The following is a 27917-nucleotide window of genomic DNA, read 5'->3' as shown; positions in this document are numbered from 1 at the left end:
TTTACTGAACAATTACCAAAATTTGAGTGGTATGAGAATCTGCTCCTTTAGTAGCTAATTTAAGCAAAAATCGCCATATCTAAAATCATATGGCCCAACAAAATGTAGATATGTTCATGTATTGTTGGATAGTAATTTTTTAAATAATTGTTTGTGAACCTCAGTATGACAGCTTATATATGTTATTTTCAAGTGACATTATTGCCATCATCTATATTAGATCTCTGATTTTATCAGAAAACAAAAAGTAGAGAAAAAATTGTGTGTTAAATACACCATTATTATTGTGACAGTATAGACTAAACCACTTAGACAATATATTTTGCTAGATTTTCATACAATGTTCTGTACACAGTAATAGCTCCTAACATTAACATGAAAAATAAAGTCTGCTTACACAAATGGATTAAAATCTGCAAGAGACAGTGAGATGTCAGTCATTTGCATTGACATGAAAATGGCGTCCTCTGTTCCCAAAACCAAAATATAGAATAAAATTGGGTGAGTTTGATGACTCCTCACAAGCATCTTCCGTTACACTTGAGTCTGTGCTGAGATGTTGATGATCAGGATATTGACCTCCCAGCGTATTCCTCACATTTTTTCTTTTGCTCTGTACAAAGGCAATAAAGCATTAATAAGACACTTTCTGTGTTGGGTAACACTATTCTGATATTGGCAGATAAACTGTTTTCTAGTGTGCATGTTCTCACCCTTTAGGAGCAGTTCAACCTCCTCATTGTTCTCCACAGCTACTGGCCTCAGGATCATGGCAAAAAAGATTGCCACAAATATCACCTGTCATCCATAACAGTTAGGAAGAGAAATCACACGTGTGACATCAATTGTTTCTCATAGACATCAGTGAAATAAAAAGAGAGAAAACTGAGGCTGTTGTGCAAGAATTGAATAGTTCACCCCAAAATAAAAATGTATTCACTCATTCATTCTCATTAATTAAGATAGAACACATTATTTATTGACTAGCCATCATTACTAACTCACATTTCATACTACACCTGTATGAAAAAGTGTATGTAAAGAGAGATACACTTTCTTTATATACTATTAAAAAGTGCACTTTGTAATACTGTCAAATTAAAGTTTCACTTTAAAATACATTATGTTTTTTGTGTTTTAAAGAAGTACACTTATTTTATTGTACTAACATACTAAAGCACATGTAAAGTGCTTGATTATAATTTCTAACTGTAATGTGTTATTCAACATTTTAAAGATGCACACAATCTAAAGATGATCAATATACTTTAAATGTGCTAAGTTCTGCCAATAATGTGTAAAGTATTACTACAAATATATTTAAATACATGACATACAAGTTTCAACAGAAACAACACTGAAGTGGTTCCCAACCTTTTTCAACTCGCGGCCCACACAACCAAACACATATGTTTGCGCGGCCCACTTCAAAAAAATTAACTGACCCCGCTATTGTTGGGTTAATAACTTAGTACTCAGAAGCTAGATTTTAAACTGTATTTATTGAATAAACTAGGGCTGTGCGATATGGACAAAAAAAAAAAAAAAAAACTATCGCGATTTTTTTGATCAATTTTGCAATTGTGCTTTTACAGTCATAAATGCATTCAGGATTAATTTGAAACATATTTCCAAAAGAAAACCAATCAGAGCTTTATCAAAAAGTTGTAACATCTCTAGAACAGACATAAGTCAAAATTATCACTATAGTGATACTTGTGGCAAAAAATAAAATAAAATAAAAATCCTGTATACAGGGACTTTTTTTTTCTTTTTTGCCATGCATTGTTCATAGAGCTCATTAATTGTAGCGGTGCCTCAGGTATTTGCAGTGTGTATACAGTATGTGTATGCGGTCAGCAGTGAGAGCGCATAAATATAACGCGAAAGCACATTAAAATAATGCACGAGTGCGAATCTCTCTGTTCGCAGCAGATTTCCTTTGCTCTGTCACAAAACCGGTCGTGCTTGCTCAGATACACGCTGCTTTGCGAGGAGAGAGTGTGCACACTTAAAACGTGTCTCCTCTCACTTAAACTGCATCCTGTTCACTAACAAATTCACTCTATGCTCATGTGTTAGACATGAATTATTTTCGCACGTTTTTATTTCTAGCCTTTTACCGCAGTGAGAACGCTCTGATCCGTCAACATTGGCTCAGAAAAAAGGCGCATCACAGACAGTGTGTGAACCTGGAGACGTTTTCTTTTAATCACACAGCCCTAGAATGGACTGGAAATGAACAGAAAATAATTGGCGGCCCACCTGCAATACCACCGCGGCCCACTAGAGGGCAGCGGACCACAGGTTGAAAACCACTGCTCTAGTTGAACATAAATGCATAATTCTTGATGCCAAACCTAATATGATTTAAGCTTAGGTAGTAAAGAATCGCAGACATTTGTCATTTTTGGGTGAGCTATTCTCAGAAGATCCCACTGGTTCTTACCTTAAGGGGCTGCAAGATGAAGATGCTTTGGACAAGAGATAAAGTAAGAGTGACGACCCACTGTATGGAAGACTCCCTTCCGTACTGGAAGCCATAAAGGAGGGTAAAGAAGGTGGACAAACCACTCAAAGCAAAAAGCAGGAACCAACCAATAAAAAGAAACCACCAAGGCAACCACCAACCCTGTTTCTTCTTCTGCACTTCCACAGTTGGTGATCTGGAACAACAACAATAACAACAACAAAATCTGTTTTTATAGAAGAAACAGAATTCTTGCATTACAGCTACCAAGAACATCTGGATATTTTTTATTTTTTACTTTTTTTTTTTAAAGAACCAGCTCTTAGGTTAAAAACAATTAAACATTTAATGTGATAAATTGATAAGGATAGTGAATTATGAACTAGTAATCGATCAATCTTGAGATTAAAGAGAAAGAATATGGAAGTACAGTACATAAAGAGCCTAAAAGTCTTTGAGTTTCTTGTGAAAAGGAATCATTTTTAATACAAGAGCTGAAGCTGAAGAGGTGACAGTCCTGACCTTTGGGAAACGTGCTGGAAAGTTGCCATTTCAGCCTTCTTCAGAAGAACAGCGACTGTCTCACGTGCCTGCCGAAGCTCCTCATCAAGGAAAAAGCCCTTTTCTCCCACATGCTCCAGTAGGTGAGAAATGTGGCTCAGTGAATAGAACACAAAGCGGCTGCAGTACGACCAGTGAGGATCACCAACATTTTCCACTGAATGGGAACACACAACAGGGATATTATATGTCTCTGTATAATGAAAAAAACATTTGAAATATATTTCGAATGAAGGATGGCTTAATATCAAAAGTGAAAAAAAAGTGATGTGAGGCCAAGTATGGTGACCCATTCTCAGAATTTGTGCTCTGCATTTAACCCATCCAAAGTACACACACACAGGAGTAAACACACATACACCGTGAACACACACCCAGAGCAGTGGGCAGCCATTTATGCTTCAGCTCCCGGGGAGCAGTTGGGGCTTCAGTGCCTTGCTAAATGGCACCTCAGTCATGGTATTGAGGGTGGAGAAAGCATTCACTCCCCCACCTGCAATTCCTGCCGACCCGAGACTCAAACTCACAACCTTTGGACTATGAGACTGAGTCACTAACCATTGGGCCATTATGTCACATGATATTATAGAATAGTATGTCTTTCCAGATCTGCACACATTAAAAGTGAAAATGTTGCCCGAGGCATAACATACTTGAAGTTTAATTTACAACTATTATAGTATATAATATAAACAATATAAAAACTTGTTAACACTTTATTTAAATGACAAATTCTCACTATTAACTAGTTGCTTATTAGCATGTATATTACTAACATATTGGCTGTTTATTAGTACTTTTGAGGGACATTTTTATGCCTTATTCTGCATGGCCATATTCTAGATCCCTTAAAAACCACATTACTAACTATTAATAAGCAGCAAATTAGGAGTTACCCGTAATTCCTCAAATAAAAGCCGGGGCCTTTATTTACCTGAACTGCACAAGATAACAGGCTTTTATTTGAAGCAGGCTTTTATTAGAGGCAGGCCTTTATTTCTAATTCCATCTGTTTGATAAGTAATTGTTTTAAATAACCCGTTTTAAATTAAAATCGATAGCATTCCAGTGGACAGAGATCATAACATTAGCACAGAATCAGTTCAGAATCAATCACCAAAAGAATCAGTTCAGTTCAGATGCACTCTGTGTCAGTCTGCTTCACGCTGAATCACGCATGTGCAGTATCATCAGCTCCTCGGTTCTCGAATCGGACGCGTCCGACGGAAACAGTTCTCGGTTCAGTAGGCGTTTCTCAATGTCAAGGATACTTCCTAGGCAGGACTGGTCCTTCCAAGTCACTTCCTTCAGAGGCTAAGCGAGGCTCCTCTTTAGTATTCGGAGAACACATAAATGGAACAGGCTAGCAAGTTCACGTAATTGCGTCATTACGTCAGTGAAAAGGTCCGTTTGAATAACGCTGTGAATGGTATCGTTAAATTATTTTGGACAACTTAACTAGTTATTTATAGAAGAAATGACAATGACGCAACAAAGTTAACAATTGTAAAATGACAGGTTCGGTTCAGTTAACCATTTGTATTTGTATAATTTACAATATCAATATGGTAGTAATTTGTACTGGCATTTAAACTTTAAACTTTACTTATATTTACTACAGTTATAACAAATGTTTGGTAACGTAAATAAAAACCGTTAACGCTTCGACTCCACTAATGTTCGACATTTTTTCATTTTTGAACAAGATAGCAAAGCTGCGCGCATAGGATTGTGGGTGATTTGAGAGCACGAAGAGCGTGAAGGATACACATATGCATCCTTTCCTATGTATGGCATATTTTTAGAATGAAGGACTCAGTCCTTGGTTGAAATTCCGAGGATCCTCGACATTGGAACAGTCCTTCGACGGATGTCGATGACGTAGTATCCTCGAAATACTGGCTTCTGAGGATCCTTCCTTGACATTGAGAAACACCTAGTGTATTGGTGATCCAAAAATCGATGCAACCGGTTCTTGACTTGAGAACGAGAAACGCTCCGGCAGTGGGCGTGTACGTTCGTAATCTGGGTCTGCAGCAAAAATTTTCCCTCCGGCCTTTATTTAAAACGGGTGTCCTGACATTTTATCCTACCCTGTCAGATTTTCCTACCCGGGTTTACTGCGCACGCGCACATCAATATCGCGTCCTTTGTCTCATGCTAAACAACGATATTTAGTGTATCTGCATTACTGTAAGGTTAGGTTTAGGGTTGGGGTAGGTGTAGACTTTAATAAAAATGCAATTTAATTGGTAGAAAATAATATTTATTTTTGGTTTTCTGTAGCTGTATCCCTTCTAGCTACAACCACGAATATAACACATAATTACTGTATTTGCAGTACTGTAAGGGTAGGTGTAGACGTTAATAAACCATAACTTTACAGGAGCATTTTTCGTTGTGGAATTGTACTACCCACTGTTTTAGTGGGAGGTAGGAAAATCTGACAGCGTAGGACAAATTGACAGAACACCGGCCTTTATTTCTTTTGGGATTTGGGTTGATTTGGGAGGGGTCTGAGCCGGTCGGCCCTGATGGCAGGATACGCTATCGGTTGCCAGGGGCAATGCCTTCAGAACTTGACAGAGGCGCGACTAAACATTTCAGAGATCTTTAATTTTTGCGCATTTATTTTGTTGGCGGAACAGATCAAGACGGATCTACGAATACGCGAAAGTAAAGGAAGAAAGTAAAGCAATGCAAAAACATAAGGTGAAAGAAAGGGGACCTTACAGGAACAAGCTCACACCAAGCGCAAAACAGCGGTGTTTGGAGAAGCTCTCAGGCATCCAAAATATCGACCCATACGAGCTCCCTGCAGCGGCACAGAGACCTGAACCATTTACCTCCACGCACACATATGGATATTGGGGATTATATTGTTTACGATGTAAGTCACCTTGCATTCACGCTGTTAATGGCTTTAATCTAACCAGGACATTTACATCTTGCAATCACACATTTAACTACCCTAGCCAACCCAGAACTGGTTTGTCCACTTTGCAGCCCCCAACACAAAAACCTGGTACAGTATGTGTCACTGGCTTAAAATCAAATTATAACTAAACATACACAACTTTAGCCTACATCAAAACATGTTGGAAATGTTCGTATACATTGAACATCTCGTTACAATCTAGTGTTTACGAAACAGTCGCAGTTAATAACTTTGTCATTTTGCATTCTAAATGCAATGTAATTACAACACACTAAAACGCGTGTGAATAACTTTGGCCAGTACAACACTGTCTTCATCACCTGCTGTAGATGGACCCAGCCACAGCAGAAAGCCTCGTAACTTTCCAAAGACTTGTGGCTTTTACACTCCTGCATTGTGTAGTAGCGTAAACCAAAAACAATATAATTCCCAATGTCCATATGTGTGCATGGAGGTAAATGGTCCAGGTCTCTGTGCTGCTGCAGGGAGCTCGTATGGGTCGATATTTTGGATGCTTGAGAGCTTCTCCAAATACCGCTGTTTTGCGCTTGGTGTAACCTAAAAAGGTACTGGAGCAGTTTTTAACACAGCAGTAACTTCCAGGCATGGTAAAACAGTGCAGAATTGCGAGAACCTCCTCTACTACCGAGTTAACAACACATTTAAACAATCCTGTTTCGCCGCCGGTATCCTGCCAACATGGCGGAGACTGTGATATCGAGGGAGGGGCTTTGTGCTATGATGACAACTCGTCATTCTCATATTGAGGACCGGCGTTTATTTGACTACCGGTTTTTATTTGAGGAATTACGATAATTGAGGGGAAACTCTTAGTTAATAGTCAATATGTTCCCTAATCTAAAGTGTAACCAAAGTTATTTCCATTGTAATTTTGCAAAAAAAATAAATGAAAAAACTGAAATGAAATGAAGTGGGGGGAAAAATGGCTTATTTTACTTTATTTTAGTTAGTTCTTATGTTCATTTAAGATTTAAAACATTAAATATATGAATTAAAACTGTAATAGTATCTTAATGACAACAAAATAACACTGATTTAAGTAATATGTATCATGAGTAAATGATGTTGACATGCTAAATCTAACACATGCATATGAAAGAAAGGTTGATCAAGAAACCTTGCATAATCTGCAGGACATCGTTCACTTTATTCAGAGCCCAGAAGAGATCCCCACTGGTCTCAGGCCGTATCTCCTTGGCAGCCAGCATGTTTTTCGGGCTTTTGCTCAGATGATTTAACAGTCCTATGGTTTCCTAAGAGAACGAACAGAACATTCACTTATAATTATGTAACATTATGCTCACAAGTTTTATTGGAGAAAACAGTTATTATGCTTCAGAACTACTTCTGCAAGAACCTTTAGGATAATGTTCATAGACACTGCAGCGGCCGGTGTTTTTTTCTTGGAGGTGCTAGCTTTGTTAAGGAGAATGCGTGGTTTGATGTGTCTGAAGATAGTTATGATCAGGATGTTGATGGGGAACATTAAAAGGCCACTTTCTATGGCAACTATGAACTCCTGCCATGTCAGTTCAAAAGAGCCTGTAATAGACAAGAAAATATTTTGTGTAAATTTATAAAAGTAACTATTATTAAAGGGATAGATCACCCCAAAAAGAGAACTCTGTCACTATGGAAGTCAATGGCTACCAAAAACTCTTTGGTCACCCACATTGTTAAAAAAAGAAAAAGAAAAGAAAAAAAATATTTTTGTGTTTAACAGAAGAAAGAGATTCATACCGGTCTGGAACAATGTCGGGGTGAGAGTGACACATTTTCAATTTTTGAGTGAACCAACTAACTAACTATTTGATGTTATTATGCATTATAATATCTATCTATCTATCTATCTATCTATCTATCTATCTATCTATCTATCTATCTATATATATATATATATATATATATATATATATATATTATACAAATGCTTATATGTAATGAACATAAATTAATAAGCAACTGGATAAAACATGCTCCCCCTAAGCATGACATGCATTGCATAAGTACCCGAGTGGTATTGAGAGTGAGGCATTTGTGCACATTTGTACATTGCATAACTTTCGAAAAAGAGAAATGCTGCAGGGAAGTTTTCTAACCTATCTTTAGAAGGACAGGTGACTCTGTATCAGCAGGAAGGTTCCAGAACATGATGTTAATGGCCATGGTGCAGAGCAGCAGAGACATGCAGCATGACACTCTCTGAACACGTGTGAAAGGACTGCGCCGTGGGGGGTCCACGACTGACACCCAGATGTGCTCATCCCGGAAACCAGAAGATGTCCGGGTCTGGAAGATATTGCTGGAATGGGGGTTGGTAGGGAAGGTACATGTATCCAAAATGATTACTTTAAAGGAACACTCCACCGTTTTTTGAAATAGGGCTTATTCACATTATTTCCTACATTTAGATAGGTGGGCAAATGCATTTTTGTGTCAGTGCATGCATTGTTTTACTTTGACTGGGTCGGCGTTAGCTTAGCTTAGCACAATGAATGGAATCCTTTGTTGCCAGCTAGCATGGCCTGAGTAAAAGTGATCAAAAAAAAAAAAAAAACCCACCTAATTACTTCTTGTGGCCTGCGTATTCACAACGAGTACAAATAGCGATCCAGATTAACACTAGGCGATTTCCTAGGCAGATATTGACTTGGGACTATATTATGGGGAAGCACAGGCGAAGCACTGCTGCTTAGGCGAAGCACTGCTACTTCGGCGCAGAGATATCACGCAACACATGAAATCCCATGACTTCCGTCAACATACCGGTGTGAATAGTAGCTGCCTGGCTATTTTCCTTACAGTACACGAATGGCAATGAACATGGCTGATTTTGAGAGAGACGAAGAGGGTGACTTCTCAGACAGTCAAGAACCAGAACCATACCTATTTGAACCAGAGTTTACAGAAGACGAGCTGCGTGCTTTGGAAATAGAACGACAGGAGGAGGAGGTTGCGTTCGCTCAACAGCCTGAGGACGTGAGGATGAGAGCCAACATGAACTGGTGGTGTGAATGTGGGGGAATATGCCAATCTATAACCGACGGAAATAGAGTGTCTGGGCTGTAGAGAGTGGGACATGTTTTTGCCATTGATGACCAGGCTCAACACGTCAGATCAAGATGAGCGTGCCCGAAGTTGTGTCACATCTACAGAGGATTTCACGGCGCTGATCCATTCTGCAGTACTCGATTTTTTTTTCCGGTGTGACAAAGTGAACTGGAAAAAACGCCCCACGCCGAATGGACCAAATGGACAGCTGTTCACAGAGTAAGTGATTATTTTAATCATGACGCATGTATAGATCGACCCATATTATACCTGTATTCACATAGAGTTGATGTTTTCATGTGTTGCGTGATTCTCTGCGCCAAAGTAGCAGTGCTTCGCCTAAGCAGCAGTGCTTCGCCTGTGCTTCCCCATAATATAGTCCCAAGTCAATATCTGCCTAGGAAATCGCCTAGTGTTAATCTGCTATTTGTACTCGTTGTGAATACGCAGGCCACAAGAAGTAATTAGGGGTTTTTTTTTTTTTTTTTGATCACTTTTACTCAGGCCATGCTAGCTGGCAACAAAGGATTCCATTCATTGTGCTAAGCTAAGCTAACGCCGACCCAGTCAAACTAAAACAATGCATGCACTGACACAAAAATGCATTTGCCCACCTATCTAAATGTAGGAAATAATGTGAATAAGCCCTATTTCAAAAAACGGTGGAGTGTTCCTTTAAAACTGCAATACTTTAAAGAGCCACACAGATGGGAAATCAAAAATTACCTGTATTACAGTGTATGATGTAGCTGTCCATCAGTGTAAACAATGTGCAAAGTAATTAAACCAAAAAGTACACGATTTATAAAGTTATTGGCTTCTAAAGTAAGGAGTCGACTCTGAATCGCTGAAACGAGTCGTTATAGATTTCAAATCTTTTGCCCATTTCTATGTACGTCACTAAGAACACTTTGCATAATAATCTCCGCCTACCGTGTTGGGAGAAACAAAACTCTGACCTGCCCCACCCCCCACACAGGCGCTCTGGTTAGTGTGATAGCATCATGTCGAGGAGACAGTGTGTTTTTAATTATGTAAAGGCAAGTTTGTTTTATTTTCACTGCCAAAGAATGAAAATCAGAAGAACCAATGGCTAAAATTTGTTTTTACCACAATAACAGAGCAGAACAACAAATCCCTTTTGTTCGGTTCACAACATTTCACTGATGACGGCTTTTCTAATCTCGGTGAGTACAGCGGGATTTTCAAAGCGTTTGGCCATAAGAGAGGGTTCATTACCAAATTTATTTAGAACAATGAGCACCTCCGAATCACAACGCAAAGTATGATTATGAAGTTATATGTTTGTTTTCTCCTGAGCGTCTTATCAGTATGTGTGCTGTCTGCAGCCTGTCTGCGCTGATCGTCATGTACAAACACGTCATTAAAATGAAGTGTAACTCCGTGAATACTCAACAAAGAGACATGAGAGAGATATCTATAGAAAGCTTGACATGTCTACGTTAAAACTAAACAAGTGCTGCCGAACAGATATTCTGTGATAAAGTAATCCATATGAAAACAATGCTATGTCTGTTTTTCATGTCTCCCTTCGTTATATGTGACCACGCCCCCGCGCTGAACGCGCTATTCAGATTCAAACTGAAGCGCGCGGTTTGAATACACCCACACAGAAGAAAAAGCAGCGAGACTGTTCTAGTTTTTTTATTTTACTGTTTGCTTCGCGATGAGAGGAATAAGACATAATTCACCCCAAACAGATGCTAACGCATAGTTTACCGTGGAGGTGTGTGCGTAACAACCAATCAAACCTGACTATGTTAGTTGACCAATCAGAATACCGTATGCAACCGAAAGGTGGGGGTTTAAGGAAACTGAATCTTTTGAACAGCTTCGCGCGAACCGTTTGGGGATCTCTGAGAATTGAGGTAATTTTAAAATTATATTTTGACAAAATGACAATGTTTTTTATCCTTGGGTGGATTTAAACCTAATGTACAGGATTTATAAACAGCAATAGGAAGCTTAGAATTTTCATCTTACTGGCTCTTTAAATATATATTACCACTGTAAAGACTGATTGTTTCTCGATGTCTTAAAGGGTTATAGAGAATGTAATACTAAATAGAGTGCTGCTATTCAGTACATAACAATTGCAAGTGTGATATTGCTTTTATACAACAGTTCAATAAACGAGAAGTTAATATCGAGTAAATCACAACAAAATGTGGCAAATTAATTTTTTCCAACAAAGAAAATATTTTTTGAATCAGTTTGATTCATTTGATGTTGACCTCTATATAATTCCCATTCTTCCATTAATGCTATTTTATCATTTTTATAACCTTAATCTGAAATCTTGAAAATAGTATAAAATAGAATAGGTTTCATAAAAGGTATAAGGTTAATAGTTAGATGTAGTATCTATGAGAATGTAAGCTAAAGTTTTTACCCAAAGCTTGCAATTTCATTTGTGTTGGCTGAGTTGAAGGTCCTCGTGCAGGTTTCACCTCTCAGCCAGGTGGAGCACAGAAAGTATGTGACCTCCTGCGTCTGTAAATCCTGAACCGTGATTCTGTCCATGTACCTGATGGAACATTTTGTGATGTGTGACGTGTGCAACCTAATTCATTCATAAGCATATTTCTTTCATGCATCACTTCATAGATCAGGGGTGTCCAATCCTGCTCCCGAAGGGACAACGTTTAGCAGACATTAATGCCAACCTTACCTTCCCAAACACACTGGCCTAGATGTATCTAGTAATTTTAAAGACTTGTATTAGCTGGTCCAGTTGGTTTGAATAGAATTGGAGCTTTAAATTGACAGACCAAGGCCCTACAGGAGCAGGATGGACACCTCTGTCATAGATTAAGGATGGATTTTGAATGTGAAATTAGCAATTGGACCTAATTTGATGAAACCAGAAGGTTTTTTGATCAGCAGCTACATTAGAGATGAAGAATTAAGAATAACTTTCAAGAGCTATCACGTCACAAACTCTCAAATTTGGCCTTTATGTTTTATGATATTTTTGCTATGCAAAAATACGAAAACGCATGCAAAAGCTGGGACATGCAGACACCCACCAGTCAGGACTTCCACCTGAGTTGTCATGTGATATGTCAATTTTCTGCAGTTCTCCAAGACAGAAGGGCATACTGAGCAGGAACACATCCACCCCTCCCCTCTCAAACAGTGGCTTCTCAGGGTCAGACAAATAGTAAGGTTCGCTTTGCCCTTCTGAGAATTGGAGGGTCGCCGTTACCTGACAAAGAAAAGACTTGACTTAAGCACATACTAAATATATCAATGAGTATCACTGAAAAGTCTTTAAAGTTCTTTAAGATGAGAAATACAGGCCGGTGAAGACAAGCACATAAACACAGGGCATATTACCTTCGCAGTGGTGCCAGCCCCTTTTCTGTGGCCTGTTTGCACATACACTAGGTAGTTGTACATGGCACATGGATGATTGCTTTCCAACAGAGTCATCTTACGCTGTGAACACAGGTATTTTACCACATTACAGCACATAAATATATATAAGGGCAATGAATGCAGTTGAATCAGTTTAGCACTGAAATTCTGTTGTGTCAGTATCTTTAGATCAAATCACACTCTGGTGAAAGTAAAAAAGCTTTCACAGTTATCTAAAAGTAGTTTTTATCTTAGCTTTTGAAACTGACGGAGAAATTAAGACACAGTAAACGATTCTTAATCATTTTGATGCACAAATCAAAGCAATCTATTTAATGACATATTTATAAATGTCCTAATATGTACAGTAGTGCTCTAGGACACACCACATTAAACTGAAACCAATATCCTGAAAACTTTTTACCTATTGGTGATTTTACCATCTAGTCTAATTAAGCCTAGTTAGTCTTCAAAGATTATTATGATGTTAATAAAGCATATTGGTTTAAGTTAAAGACTATGTGCTATGTGGGTCGCCGTGATTTTGCCAAGTAAGACATGTTCCTGGATCAACATTTTTTGATGATCCTGGTTCAACATTATTGTCCAAAATTATAGACTTAGCCCAATTTCTACCCCTAAACCTAACCCCACCCATAATTTATTCCTAAAATCAGTGGGAAATGATAGCTGATTAACAAGGAAGTAGAAGCACATGACCCTGATTGTAAGCCTAAAATAGAAACCTCCTGAAAAGTTATATCTAATGATGTTGATGTTGAATGTTGTTTCAGGATCAACAAGGATAATGATCCAGGAATATGTTGTCCTTGGTGAGCATTTTCTAGTATATAAAAAATAGTTTTTTAATGTTTAAGAAAGATTTTTGTGAATCCAGGTCCCGATCTCAAAATATGGCTTCATCACTCCTTGAAAGTAACTTGGATTTTGTCAGCTGTTTTATTTAGGCTAAAAAAATGTAGGCTGGGTCATAGCATCTCTATCCTCAACAAGCCACGTGAGTTTCTTAAACAAAAACGTGAATTTGAGTATACTGTACCGTTCTGAGAGCTTTGCGGTCGGCATACCAGGCCCACATTACGACCACCAGGAAGAGAGCAAAGAAGCAGCTGAGTAAAACCACCACTATATAGTTCTCATTTACTGTAGAAAACAAAGCTGCTGTCTTGGACAAGTCAACTTGGTTGGGCATCACAAAGAAGGAGCTCCCAAAGAATGTTGTGTGGTTGCACAAACAGTGAGTTAGGTTCGGCATTGTATTAGGACCAACCTTTGGATAAACATGATATCATAAACTTTATTAAAAGACTGTATATCAAATGTACATAATAAATGGACAACCGTTATAGAGTCTTACCATGCAGCCCTCTCTACTCCAGGCTTCAATTTCAGTGTCCCAAAACAGGCACTTGGTTACAAAAACGGAGACTTTAAAGCTCAGCGTTTTACTTGAGGATTGACCAGCTGGTAATACTGCCACCTTCCAGGTCCCCTCAATTCCCCTTCTCATTTCAGGGGTGATCAGCCAGCGATAATTGTCTGTTGCATAAATAACACATTGGAAAGGTTTATCTCATGACCTTTTAGTCTTTATCCCTTACTAACGTCAATAATACATGGGAACTATTCATCTTATTCAATTATTTTCCAAACTTTACCTTTGTAGGTAACATTAGTGCTTTGATTCAAATAGGTTGCATTTGCCGCCTCTGGTGGGTGCAAAGTAAAACTGAGAGTTGTATTTTGATTTGGGATTGCTGTAACAACCACAGTCACATTTGCGTCTGAGATGTTGAATGATGAGGTGACAGTAAACCCTGGTTTCCAGACTATATCCACAATTTCAGGCTCAGAAGCTTCAGGCCGAGGCAGATAAATCTGTACAGAGGCAAGCATCATTACTACTTACAATGCAATTTAATTCAATTACTTAATTCAATTAAACTTTTTCAAGCACTTATTACAGTACATATTGTTTCAAAGCAGCTTTACAGAGACTAGTGTCTTACAAATCTCATAGAGCGAGTCAAATGTTTCTCTGTTCTGTGTTCACATACTTAAAATTGATCAAGTGGGCTTAATATAGTTCTCCAACTAATATGTTGAAAAACAAGTTTACCTCAATGTTCTCTGCAAGATTTTTGAATTTGATTGAAGAGTTTCCGTTCTGCAAAGAAAAGCTGCAAGTTGTTCCAGTGATGCTTTCGTTGGATTTTAATTCCATTGGATTCTCTTTGAATTGGAAGAGCTGTAATAATAAAGTTTGTATCATCTTCAAATCATGATCATGCCTGTGAAATGAATGTACGTGGTCTGAAATGACTGCAGATGGTCTCTATATGACAGGGGAGGGGTTAAAAAGAATACAACTACTTGAACAGGTCAGACGAAAAGAAGAGTCATTTTAAAGGTGGAGCAAGTTTCAGGGTTAACTATTATGAAGAAAGCCTTTTTTTTTCTTTTTTGGAATAATGTGCACTGAGGAATCAGTAAACAATAAAACCAGAATTATTTGCTATATTAAGAAAGTTAATGAGATTAATTAAACTTTTAGTCTTATTACTGTATAAATAAACATTCCAAACATTCCATTTACATTCCAAAAATAAGTATGTAGCTGATTTTATGACTTGTGTTAAAAACCAGGACTTTGATACATCGGTGAATGCCATGTTAGCAAACCTGGACATTGATATTCCCAGTGGGCAATTGATTTGTCATTGCAGAAAGAGTTGGAAGTTGGCAAAATCCTCCATCCTTTGAGCCAATAGATTTTCCACCCAGGGTGCTTGAATCCTGCCTATGGAGACACAGCTTTACATCAAATTTGAACTATTGCATATGATAACATAGGCCAGCAATCATGCAGCTAATAATGACCTGGTGACATGAATGGTGCCTGTTGGAAGTTCCTTGACAATGTTACTGTTAGCAGGGAGAGCATATCCATAAATTTGGCCAGCAAGAGTGATGAGTTCCTCAAGCTGTTTGACAAAAAAGATCAAAGAAATATTCACAGTCGAAAAGATATAACAATATAAAGCATTCATCTGTCTAGAGAGACACAATCAGCCTCAGAATAATTTGATCCAGTGAAAACTTGACTTACATCACCCATTTTGTCAGGTGCACACTCTTGTGAATACAAAAGTATGGCTGCAGTGCTGTTCATAATTTCATCAAGCTGTTCTCCATTCAAGTCACCGCTTTTTAGAAGGTGATCATATATGTTTTGCAGATATTTGACCTATCCAAGTAGAAAGTAACACACACACACACACACACACACACACACATATTTAATGTTATTTATTTTTAAGAAGAAAGAAAGAAATGTTTAATAAAAATATTTCTATACTACTAATCAAAATCTTACAGGCTAACACAAATCTGATATGCTGGAAAAATAGAAACATATATATACCCTACCCTAACACACACAGATGTGAGATTATTAAATACTATATACAATGATGTATCGTATTAATAATTAATGCTTTATAATATAATGTATGAATCACCTTATTGGCCTTTGATATTTCTTCAGTTGTTGTCTCCAAATCCTTCAACATATCTTTGATATTCTGCAAGATTGAAAAGAAGGCTTACAATTATCTCATGAGTTCATGAATTGTTATTCAGATTGCAGCTTACTTGTATGTCATCTCTTGTACAAAAGTTATATGCCATTTTGCCATATTTTATCATTTTAATTTAATGATATTATTTACACAGTGTTCCATTATGGTCCACTCCAGTATGGTCAAGCAGCTAACTTCTTTACGGTCATAAACCAATTCATCATGGTATGTAATGATCCATTTCAATAAGCAAGTTTATAGATGGTTTTGTATATTACTAATTTCTACTATAAAATTTATCCTTTCTGATTTTAACTTTTTCATACCCTTATCATTAACTTTTTTTTTTTTTTACTTTTTTTTTGAGGCTTGCTTCCATAAAAACAGGTCTGGATATGGCCACCTTATTCAAATAAAACATAGGCCAAAATTCTTTTACAACTGAATAACTACACCAACCGTCAAAAACACAGCAGTAGTTCCTATATAGTTTGTCAGTAACGACAATGTGCCAGTTAAACTTCTTCGGCTCCTTTTGTTTGCTGGACTTGACGTTAGATGTGTATTTAAATCTGTAATTGCATAACATTACATTCGGTTTAATTAAAAGACAATATGTAGTAAACAATCTTTTTATTGTGCTGTTCAGTTATTCTGATTCAAATCATCAAACAATGTTATTTTATGTAATGTTTGTGTTGAGGAGAAGTGATTTGTTTCTGTACCTCGCGTGCAAAGGGAGCTAAAGCTCATACTGCAGTTGGGTGTGGTCACCAGCTGAAATGGATCTTTCACCATATAGGTGCAAGCAAAGTGATTTTTATTCACATCTTTGCCATCACTTTTAACAAGGGAATATGAGACAGGTTCAAATCCTGTAAACACACCCAAACATACATATAAAAAAAATCTACATGAATTATATAGTGTAATTATTTCATTGCCATATAAAATTATATATTATAATATATAATATCTTTGAATTATATTATATATGTGTAATTAAATATATTATAATTATATAGTGTAATTTATTTTATTGCCATATACTCTTAAGGTAAAAATAAAGGTTCTTCAATGGCTCTTTACACCTCCTTATCAACAAAGACATTTGTATAGGGATCTTGAGTTGTAACACTATACAGTTCTTTGGAGATTAAAGATATTTTTTTGATTTCATAATGGGTTTTTCTAATAAACACAGATTTCTGGCTTCTCGTACATGGCAACAGGCTGTAAAATCCTTATCGGATCTAACTGAACTTTTATTTTTAGGCAAAACAATATGTTATGAACAGCATGATACCAACTAAAATATTGCACTAACATCAGTTTGCCCTGCGTAATCAAATTAACTTTTTCATACAAACTCTACTGTAGGAAGTCATTGTATTACCAAACTTAGTCACACTTTAGTTTGGAGGATCAGTTTTCACTATTAACCAACTATTAATTATGACTTTTGCCCCAATAAACCCCTAATTTGCTGCTTGTTGATATTTAGTAAGGTAGTTAAGTTAAGGTATGTACTAGGATTAAGGGATGTAAAATATGGTCATGCAAAATAAGTGCTTTATAAGAACTAATAAACAGCCTAGTAATATGCAAGCTAATAAGCAACTACTAAATAGTGAGAATTGGTCCATAAATTGTCCCTAAACAAAATAAAATTTTTAAAAGATGTAGCTTGTCACATTTAACTTATAAATCTATCAGCACTTTCTATTTTAGGCACAGATTTGACTTTCCTTGTTATATAGTAAGGGCAAAGAAGTACAGAAGGATCTACAGGTGGAAAACTGTGAACTTTACTCACCACTGACTGAATTTTTATACATCAACTCGCGACTGACCCACCACGGTCCAGTTTGTGTGGACTGGGTTTGTAGGAGCTCCTTAATCTTAAAATTCAAATCCCTAAGAAGATGTCCCCCAAGTTTTTCACAGCTCTCTTGGGCTTCAGCCCATGGCATGAATTCCTGAACAAACTCATACACTATTCCTTCATGAATTTCCAGAATTCTCCTTCCATAATCATATTCATCATGTCCACTTTCTTCTGATTTATCCATACAAGTTGTAAGCGGCATCAAAACAATAGAAATCCAACAATAAACAAGCACTTGCTTTGAGATAGCCATGACTTACAATAGCTCAAATGCAACATTCAGTCCAGGAAAGTCTATGTAGACTAAAAAATAGTGTGCCTACGTACATCTTAGGTAAATCTGAAATCTCACTTTGTGAAAACAGTGAATGTGAACTAACTTCATTAGGGAAATGGGAGCAGGCACTCAAATACATGCAAAGTCTGATTTTAAAACAAGACTCCCTATTCCAAAAGCCTAGAATACATTGTTATCCATGATTACAGTTTTGTGAAATTAAGACATTTTGTAGATACATTTTCTAACTTGATTTAAAAAAAGATAATAGAAGATGCAAGGTGGATGTCCAGAGGCTATTGGATCCACAGATGGGGACAGTGAAGCTCTGCCATCCTTAGAATTTTTATTTTTTTAATTTTTTTTGTATCTTAAATGGTTTAAGTTTGGAAATGACCCGCAATTGATTGAAAAAAAAAAGTTTTTTAACAGAATTGATTGGTTTTGATAAACATAATTTAGAGTCCAGGATAACACCAAGGTTCCTAACCTGGGAGTAAATTGAGGGGGAATGATTGCCCAGCTCCTTAATGAGACCTCACCTCAATTTTGAGGGAACAATTATTTGAGATTTGTCCTCATTAAGTTGGAGAAGGATATTTGATATATATATATATATATATATATATATATATATGTGTGTGTGTGTGTGTGTGTGTGTGTGTGTGTGTGTGTGTGTGTGTGTGTGTGTGTGTGTGTGTGTGTGTGTGTGTGTGTCTGTGTGTGTGTGTGTGTGTGTGTTTGTGTGTATGTGTATATGTGAGTGTGTGTGTAATAATAATAGGATCAGATGATGAAGAGAACTTAACTGACTCTACAGAAAATGACCTGCCTTTAAGATATGAACTGAGCAATTGTACCCCTGATACCAAACAAGTGTTCTAAATGTCAAATAAGAATATTACGATCCAGAGTATCAAAGGCAGCTGTAAGATCAAATAGTATCAATAGAGCATTTTACCTGCATTTTTTATGTCACTGAAGACTTTAAGCAAGGCATAATAAGCAGTTAAACCAGACTGAAAAGGTTCTAATAAGTTAGCTGAGGGATCAATTGTAACTGCAGCAGTATTTTATTTATTATTCTTTTTTATTATATATATATATATATATATATATATATATATATATATATATATATATATATATATATATATAATTAAAAGGTGTTTAAAAAAAAGTGTAAACAAATAAATAAAAAAAATTATAGTCATAAACAACCTGCAGTTTAATGTTTGCATTTCTTTCCCTGACTGTACCGAAAATGAACCAAACCGTGACTTTAAAACCGCGGTATGTACTGAACCGTGATTTTTGCGTACCGTTACACCCCTAATATATATATATATATACATATATATATACACACATCCATAAGTAAATCCACACACTGGCAAATACACTGAAGACACAGGACGACAACTGAACCTACATAGAACTAAATGCACATGATAGTAAGACTCACCTGAACACAGGCCTGATCAAATAAAACCAACAATTGAAGTCCAAAGTAAGGCATACTGTGATGATACTTCATAGACTAAAACAACAACAACAACAACAACTGTTTATTAAATTTTTTTAAATTAATATATTGTTGTCCTTTAGATTGTAACTATCAATTAGACTGTTTACTTACTTTCTAAGCTTGAAAACTTTTATTTACATTAGTTAGGTTAGTATGACATTTTTGCTGTTGTAATAATTGTCATTTTTTTTACATGGTGCTTCTATTTTTGTGTGTGAAAAATCCTTAGGGTTCAAGCCGTGGAGACCATATGTCCATATAGTGAAAAATATTTTTTACATTTTATTTATATAGTAATTATTACTATAGATTTTTTGTGATGTTACTGACCACTACCCTGTATCATGCATGCTGCGTTTTACTAATATTAATTATATCGCTCAGCATTATCATCTGGGTAGAACAATTATTCCAGCCACTAAAGATTCACAAATTACAGTACCTGCCTGATTTTTCTCACCTGCTGTGTACCCATAAATGCATGTGAACTCCATTAAATAAATAGCAATATTGGCATTATCTTCTCTAATATTAGAGTAGATTAGATTCAACTAATCTATTATTGTAACTGCACATGTAAGGTACAAGGCAACGAAATGCAGTGAGCATCTTACCAGAAGTGCAATAAGCAGTAAGTACAGAGTATACAAGGTATACAATATGTACAATAACTGTACAGTTAACTGTTAAGTATTATGGACATAATTTACATATTTTAAATACTATTAGCATGATATACAGATAGGTGTACTATGAACATATGTAAAAGTGTATGTACACTATAGGCAGGACTATGTACATACGAACATAATTTACACTATTGCAATGGACAGTAAAGTGCATAGAGAATATTTCAGTGTGCAAATGGATTAATCAGTGTTCCTGGATGAACAGACAGTAGTGCAAGTAATAACAAGTTACTTTTTTTTTTTTTGCTTGTTGTAAATAAATAAATCAGTCAGATGTAGTGTTGAAGAGGGGGAGGAGTCTGTGTGTGTGCTGTTGAGGTGTGTCAGAGGGCAGAGTTCAGCAAGGAGACAACTTTAGGGCAAAAGCTGTTCCTGAATCTTGTGGTCCTTGTCCGGAGGCTCCTGAAGTGCCTCCCGGAGGGCAGGAGGTTAAACAGTGTGTGGTCAGGGTGAGAGGAGTCCTTGAAAATGCTGCGAGCTAATCGTAGACAGCGTTTCCTCTGGATGTTCTCAATAGCAGGAAGTGGTGTCTCTGTGATGCGTTGGGCAGTTTACACCACCCTCTGCTGTGCTTTTTGGTCAGCCACTGAGCAGTTCCAATACCAGACTGTGATGCAACTGGTCAGGATGCTCTTGATCACACACCGGTAAAAGTTAACCAGGACAGGTCCTCCGAAATGGTGGTTCCCAGGAACTTGAAGCTGGAGACACATTCAACATCCATCCCGTTAATATGGATGGGGTCATGCATGCTTCCTTTCTTCTTCCTGAAGTCCACAATGAGCTCCTTAGTCTTATTGGTGTTAAGGAGCAGGTTATTGTCAGCGCACCATGTGTCCAGGTGCTGTACCTGATCCCTGTAGGCAGTCTCATCATTGTCTGTGATGAGGCCAATCACAGTGGTGTCGTCTGCAAACTTAATGATGGAGTTGGATCCATGCACAGGCTTGCAGTCGTGGGTGTAAAGGGAGTAAAGGAATGGGCTCAGCACACAGCCCTGTGGTACGCCAGTGTTAAGTGTGATGGTGGTGGAGTGGCTGTGACCTGACCGAACATGCTGAGGCCTGTTGGTCAGAAAGTCCATAATCCAGTTGCAGAAGGAGGTGTTACTGTCAAGGTCTCCAAGTTTTGTGGTCAGCTTGGAGGGAATGACAGTGTTAAATGCTGAACTGAAGTCAACAAACAACATCCTAACATATTTCTAACCTATTTCTGCGCTAGGCAAATTGGTGTGGGTCCAGTGTGGGTGGGAGGCAGTCTTTTAGATGTGCTAGGACCAGTAGCTTGAAGCACTTCATTATGATGGGTGTGAGTGCTATGGGGCGATAGTCATTCAGGCACATTGGGGAGGAGTGTTTCAGTACTGGCACAATGGATGTGGACTTAAAACATGTTGGCACAGTGGCTTGGGCGAGGGACAGGTTGAAAATGTCTGTGAAGACCCATGCAAGCTGCTCTGCACATGCCCTAAGCACATGTCCAGGAATGCCATCCGGGCCAGCAGCCTTGCGTGATTCCCCTGATACAGAACTCGCTCTAATTTCTTGATAGCAAAAATGGCAGAAACATACACACTCTCTTTGCGGTCCGAGGACCGTGAGAGGTATTTAAAGAAGCTACTGGATACGCTGGTATCCCTTTGAAATGGTCGAAAACTGGATTAATAACCCCACGCAGTGGCCAAATATGGACATCTAACGTTACCATTATCTCGTGGAATAACCATTTAGCCTATTTTTGTCATTATCATACTCACAGTATGATAAACTACACAATGAGGCCATGTCAATAGGAGTCGGTGGTTTAATTGGATCATATTTCCCTTGATTTAAGCTATTGACAGTTTTGTTGTAGTTAGAAATACGAAGCTGCTAGTAGCTACGTGATTAACGTTAGCTCTCATTAGGCATCCTACCTTGGCTGTTAACTGATTTTAAGTTTGAAATATTTGCAGGCTAGGACTAAACAATATAAATATTATACAATATCTGTTTGTAATTGTGTCTGACAGGCCTGTACATATCAGAAACAATGAAAAACAAAAGGTCCCTGGAGCGAGTTCTGTATCAGGAATCCATTTGTTTTCCCCAAAAAAGGGGCGTTACCCTTTGATGATGCAAAAGTAGCATTGGTCTATGATCTGGATGCCCTGCCACATGCGTCGGGGGTCAGAGTTGGAAAAGTGTTCCTCTACCTTCAGGTTGTAGCACTACTTGGCCTTTTTGATGCCCCTTTCCAGGTTAGTCTCTTTACAGGTTAGTCCTGGAAAGTCTCTTAAAAGCAGACTCTTTACTTCAGGACAGGTTTCAACACACTGACTGGAGTATGTTTTCTTCTCAGGCTGCCAGTGGCTCTCACACGGAAATTGATATCTACACCTCCTCTGTACTGGATCACATGAACACCACCATTGACAGTGTTACAACAGAAAAACAGACAACAACATACCCTAATCAGAAGCAATGGATGAACAAGGAGGTGCGACTTCTGCTGAAAGCCCGCAACACTGCCTTCAGGTCAGATGACTTGAAACTGTTCATTTTGCACTGAAAACTATTTGAAAATACTTTATTATAACTATTTGCACTGGTATATTGTGTTGGTTACATTTTGTTCCTTTGTGCAGTGGCACAGGAGACAAGTCTCTTAGTCTGTAAAAACCTCAACAAACTGAAAAAAAAGTTTTATGAGGTAATGTGTCCCTTATGAGAGTAAAAATGCTCTTTGTTTGTTTTGGTGGCTGTACTAAGGGACTAGCCATGTCGAAACAGAGCCTTTCCAGATGGATAGTGGACACTATCACTCTGGCTTATGAGTCTAAGGGCCTTTGCTGCCCGCTGGGCATCAGAGCTCATTCCACAAGAGGCATGGCCTCCTCATGGGCATGGTCTAGTGGTGTTTCACTCTGGGACATTTGTATGGCAGCAGGCTGGGCCTCCCCGTCTACATTCATTAGGTTCTATAACCTGGAAGTTCCTGCCTTGTAGGCTAAGCTGTTGTCAGTCTAGGTGTATATCCACTGATTTGCCTGACTCTGTGTCATGCAAACAGTGTTTTATGAGGGTGCTGCTATCACAGGACTAAGACTAACAGATCTCACTGTCATACTGTGATAAGCACCTATGTCCTTTAGATGGTCATATTATATCCATGCCCATTTTGGCAGGACGTGATGTGCACGGGCGCACGCAACGTTATTGGTGCCTACGTCCTACACGAGCAGTCCTTCGATAGGTTACAGCAGTTGCTGTAGAGCAACCAATAGGCGCGCGAGCTGTCTCGCCTAGGTCTGCTTGTGCAGCAATGCATTTTAAATTAATGCAAAATTAAGGATACAATTTTGGCTTCAGTATTCTCAAGAAAAAGGGATTTTCCTGTAGTGCAAACTAGCTTACACAACACTCATTCCCTCATCTAGAGAGAACCGAGGTTACATTAGTAACCGAGAGCATTTTTCTTTTTTTTTAAGGTAATGTGTAATGTAATCTTGTTAAAATGGATTTCATAAAAAAAAAAGTATCGAACCAGTATCAAAGTCAAGGTATCGGTATCGGTATTGAATCAATATCAAAATTGTTTGAACGATACTCACCCCTAATCATCTGTTTAGTAGCCATGGTAATTTCAGTTAGATTAAGTTATGTTTGACAAATTAACACTTGGTGTTGGAACCTCCGGGTTCTTCAGAGATAGAGCTGTTTTCCTTCAGGGCTTCATTTATTTGCTTCTTCATTCACATTTACATCAGGATTGGCAGATAAGCACAAATTTGATATATTATACGCAAATGATGACAATTCGTTTTATTTCAGTAATGGACAAACACAAACATAAGCAGCTGATTTTTCATTATTATTTTTTTTAAGGAGATGCTGTATGCTTTACATGCATTGCTTGCTACAAAGTGCTAAAAAAAGTTTTCATGGTAAACTTATTTTTCCTTGTTCTATATTGTTTCTGTTATAGTTTTTAAATGTTCCTGTTTTGTGTGCATGTGACTTCAGTTATTTAAAGATCAATTATTTATGTATCCACCCCCTCCTTGTGTGTGCATTTTCTATTCTGTCTATGTACAAGGTGAAATTAGTTTAAATTATTAACCATTGTAGCCACATAGGCCTAGCTGCATCAATATCAAATATAAAACCACTTGGAGCTTTGACCCTGTACAGTATGTGAGGACCTGCAGATTTCAAGAAGGTTAGTAAAAGAGACCTTCACTGTGATTAAGACATAGTAATGTAATGTAAGGTATGTAAAAATAATAAAATAATATTAAGTATTTCACACCTCTCTTTTACGAAAAAAAAGAAAAAAAAAGAGATTTTAATTTTTTACATAAAAACAAAATTAAATCAGGTAAAGCTTCAATCGTGAAATGGGTGTAGGCCAGTGCTTAATTTGTAAATTGCGAGGTACCGGAACAAAGTGGGGCAACGGCTCCGGCACGCGATTACAGAAGGGAGAGGTAACGGAGCTCACGCAATCACATTGGTGAGGACTGCGTCATCAGTGTTGGTGTTGTATCAGACACTTGCAATTAACATCAGGCTATATGTAAAACAAGCTCAAATGGAGTTCACAAGGTCTTTGTCTGGCGAATGAGGAGATCTGTGTTTTGTCCGCATCTGAGGAAAGGGCAGCGCATTATATGCCATTATCACCTTTTACAGGTTAGGATATAATGTTTATTTATTTATATATTTTTTATATATTTTTTTGCTGTTTAATAAACTTCCCAAAATCTCATGATATTAACAATGAAGCACTTATGCACAGGATATTTTAAACATAGAAAAGTATATTGGCTAGATGCCAAAAAAACTACTTCTCCAGTCTTCAAACACACAAAAACAATAGCCTTTACAGACATAGTGTTTGAGTAAAGAAATGCTGTACTATTCAAAGTTATTTGTTTACCCTTGCTTTGCGGATAAGCAGAGATCTGTCTCCTCCAGCTGTGCGCGCATGTCAATCTGAGTGGAGGCGGGGTGAAGTGACGAGGTTCCTTTAAATACTTATCATTGGTTCAATATTTCTAAAACCCTGTCATTTAAAATAATAATAATGAATTATAATAGAGATATGAATTTTGGATAGTTTTTCATGGCACATATCTGGCTATTCTCTTTCTGCCATATGGAAATGCTGCCCCTGGAGGAGGGGGATCCGGATCCGGCTTGTTCCGGCACAAATTAAGCCCTGGTGTAGGCTACACAACTTTACAAACATTTGACACTGAAAAAATATAATTTTGAGTCTATTTCAGTGTGCAGAAACTTTTCCCACGTAGTCTAACGCTTTTTCACATAATTAAATGATCTCTAATTTAACATGCTACATTTTTTAATTAGGGTAATGAAAAGCATTTGATTATATTCAGCCTACATCAAGGAAGGCAGAGACTAAAAATAGGGGAGAACCTGCACCAGCACCACTGACAGCTGAAGAGGAGTTGGCCACAATACCAATATTAAAATCCAACAAGGAAAGGAATAATTGGTGCTTTTGTAATTGTAGAACATAAAGATAACCAAATAAATAATGAATGTTTTGTGTTTATTTACCAGCTGTGGTGGTGGTTTTTTGGGGGAACTCGAGCTGCGTCGGAGGACGCTTTGGGAAAGCCCTTCAGCTTGACCAGTTTTGAACCACGTGTGTAATCGGTTGAATGGATGGGCTAGATGTCACAGGTGGGGTGACATAGTGAATAGTTTTGGAAGCCCCTCTCTATGGTTACTTTTCCCCAGGGAACGGGCTTAATGCTCCGCCTGTCTTTCTTGATGATTCTTCCCTGACTTACCCCCTCAATCAACCCAGTATGAAGAGCTCATGGAGGTGGTAACTCATGCAGTCACCAAGTTAAATATTGATTGCTTCACTGAGAAAATGGCTGAACTGCAGAAGAGTAAACTGGATGAGCATTTTCTGCGTAGTAAGCCACCAGCTCCGCAACGATGCCTGTTTTTTCCCCCCGACCTCCACACCGAGGTTTTGAGGTCATGGGGAAGACCTTTCTTGGCCTGCCTCTTTATCCCTGCTGCTGACTACTATGGCAATTTGGCGTGGATGAGTGAGCACGGTTAAAAGATGATGCTCAGGGTAGAGCAGATGCTTGCGATCTGTCTCTCGACGTACGGGCATACCAAGCTGACCTGCTCAAAGAGCTGGATGAGTGTGAGCAGGGGATATTACCACACTCAGGAGGACATTGACAGGTCTAAGGCATCGATGGTGGAGGAGAGGCATTTGTAGCTGACCCTGTCAGATTTAAAAGAGAAAGACAGGGTCTGCCTCATGGACACTCAACTTGAGGGAGACATTGTCTCTGGTTGTTGTGTTGTCAGTAGGTACCAGGGTACTCCTCTTGCTGAGAGCAGTGCACATTCCTGGACATCTAAATATTGGAGCAGACATCCTGCCCTTCCTTTCTTGACTTTGCGCCCGGTTTGGCCAAAGCGTTTTTGTACCCTTGAATGGGGTATGTTCCTAAGGCACCCCCTCTACACCATGGCCTTTTGTACTCCAGGCCTTCAGCCCTCCTCCCTTCAGAAGTGCAGACCAACTGTTTGTGTTGGAAGAGAGGTCTTCCAGCTACAAAACAGACCCTCAGTCAGTGGATAGTAGAAGCCATTTCTATATTTATAAGAGTCCTCTGTTCTCCCTTTGCCTCTAGAGATCAAGGTTCATTCTACTTGAAGTGTGAAGACCTCCAAGGCCTTTCTTAGCAGGTGTCTTGATCCAGGACATTTGCGACGCTGCGGGATGGTCCACACCCCTAATCTTTGTCAAGAAAAATGGCCTAGATACTCTAGGCTCTTCTCTTCTCTCGCCTTAGCTGTGCAGGCTTCCACACTAGGCAGAGACTTGAATTTCTGGTGACGTGGGCATACTCATTCCCAAAGCATCCTCCGACTCAGCTCGAGTTCCTAAAGAGGAACGTCTTATATTACACATGTAACCATGGTTCCTCGAGGGAATGAGATGCTGCGTCTCGAGGCCATACTTCCAACATCTCTGCCAGTACTTGTTTCACTCCTAGAAGCTGATGTTGGTTTCACTGCACATGCTTTTAAGCTTCCTGGTTGCTATGTCACCTCACCTGTGATGCCTTGCCCATCCATTGGACTAATCACACAAGTGGTTCAGAGCCAGTCACTCTGAAGAGAGTTCCCAATGCGTTCACTGACGCAGCTCGGGTTCCCTCAAAGAACCATGGTTACACGGTTTTAGGGGGAAGTCATGGCCTTATGGTTAGAGAGCTTGACTCCTAATCCCTAAGGTTGTGGGTTCGAGTTTCGGGACAGCAATACCACAACTGAGGTGCCTTTGAGCAAGGCACCAAACTCCCAACTACTCCCCAGGCACCACAACATAAATGGCTGCCCAACGCTCTGGGTGTATGTGTTCACTGCTATGTGTGTGCACTTTGGATGGGTTAAATGCAGAGCACAAATTCTGAGTATGGGTCACTTTCAGTTTACTTTTTTTTTAAATGCTTAACCTGAGAC

The 27917-nt window shown here is 38.3% G+C and overlaps 2 protein-coding genes across 2 annotated transcripts; both read right to left on the bottom strand.

Moving 5' to 3' along the window:
• Positions 1 to 76: 76 nt before the first annotated feature.
• On the bottom strand, positions 77 to 15336 carry LOC113051867 (polycystic kidney disease protein 1-like 2). Its single transcript, XM_026216024.1, has 15 exons — positions 15126 to 15336; positions 14563 to 14691; positions 14102 to 14321; positions 13801 to 13982; positions 13483 to 13713; positions 12402 to 12503; positions 12092 to 12270; positions 11455 to 11589; positions 8090 to 8292; positions 7348 to 7532; positions 7108 to 7243; positions 2993 to 3188; positions 2450 to 2666; positions 714 to 798; positions 77 to 613 (listed from the first exon to the last, which is right to left on the bottom strand). The coding sequence occupies exons 1-15, from the start codon at positions 15162 to 15164 to the stop codon at positions 567 to 569; spliced, it is 2286 nt and encodes a 761-aa protein (XP_026071809.1). The 5' UTR covers positions 15165 to 15336; the 3' UTR covers positions 77 to 566.
• On the bottom strand, positions 15305 to 18114 carry LOC113052406 (uncharacterized). The gene is made up of 6 exons (XM_026216851.1): positions 17841 to 18114; positions 16750 to 16899; positions 16484 to 16596; positions 15965 to 16027; positions 15553 to 15690; positions 15305 to 15427 (listed from the first exon to the last, which is right to left on the bottom strand). Exons 1-6 carry the CDS (start codon positions 18112 to 18114, stop codon positions 15305 to 15307), a joined length of 861 nt encoding a protein of 286 aa, XP_026072636.1.
• Positions 18115 to 27917: the final 9803 nt, after the last annotated feature.

Source organism: Carassius auratus, chromosome 32 (assembly GCF_003368295.1).
Source record: "Carassius auratus strain Wakin chromosome 32, ASM336829v1, whole genome shotgun sequence".
In the NCBI taxonomy this organism is placed as follows: domain Eukaryota; kingdom Metazoa; phylum Chordata; class Actinopteri; order Cypriniformes; family Cyprinidae; genus Carassius; species Carassius auratus.
Note: the sequence above shows the minus strand (reverse complement) of the source record. Positions and strands in the feature narration are given on the sequence as shown.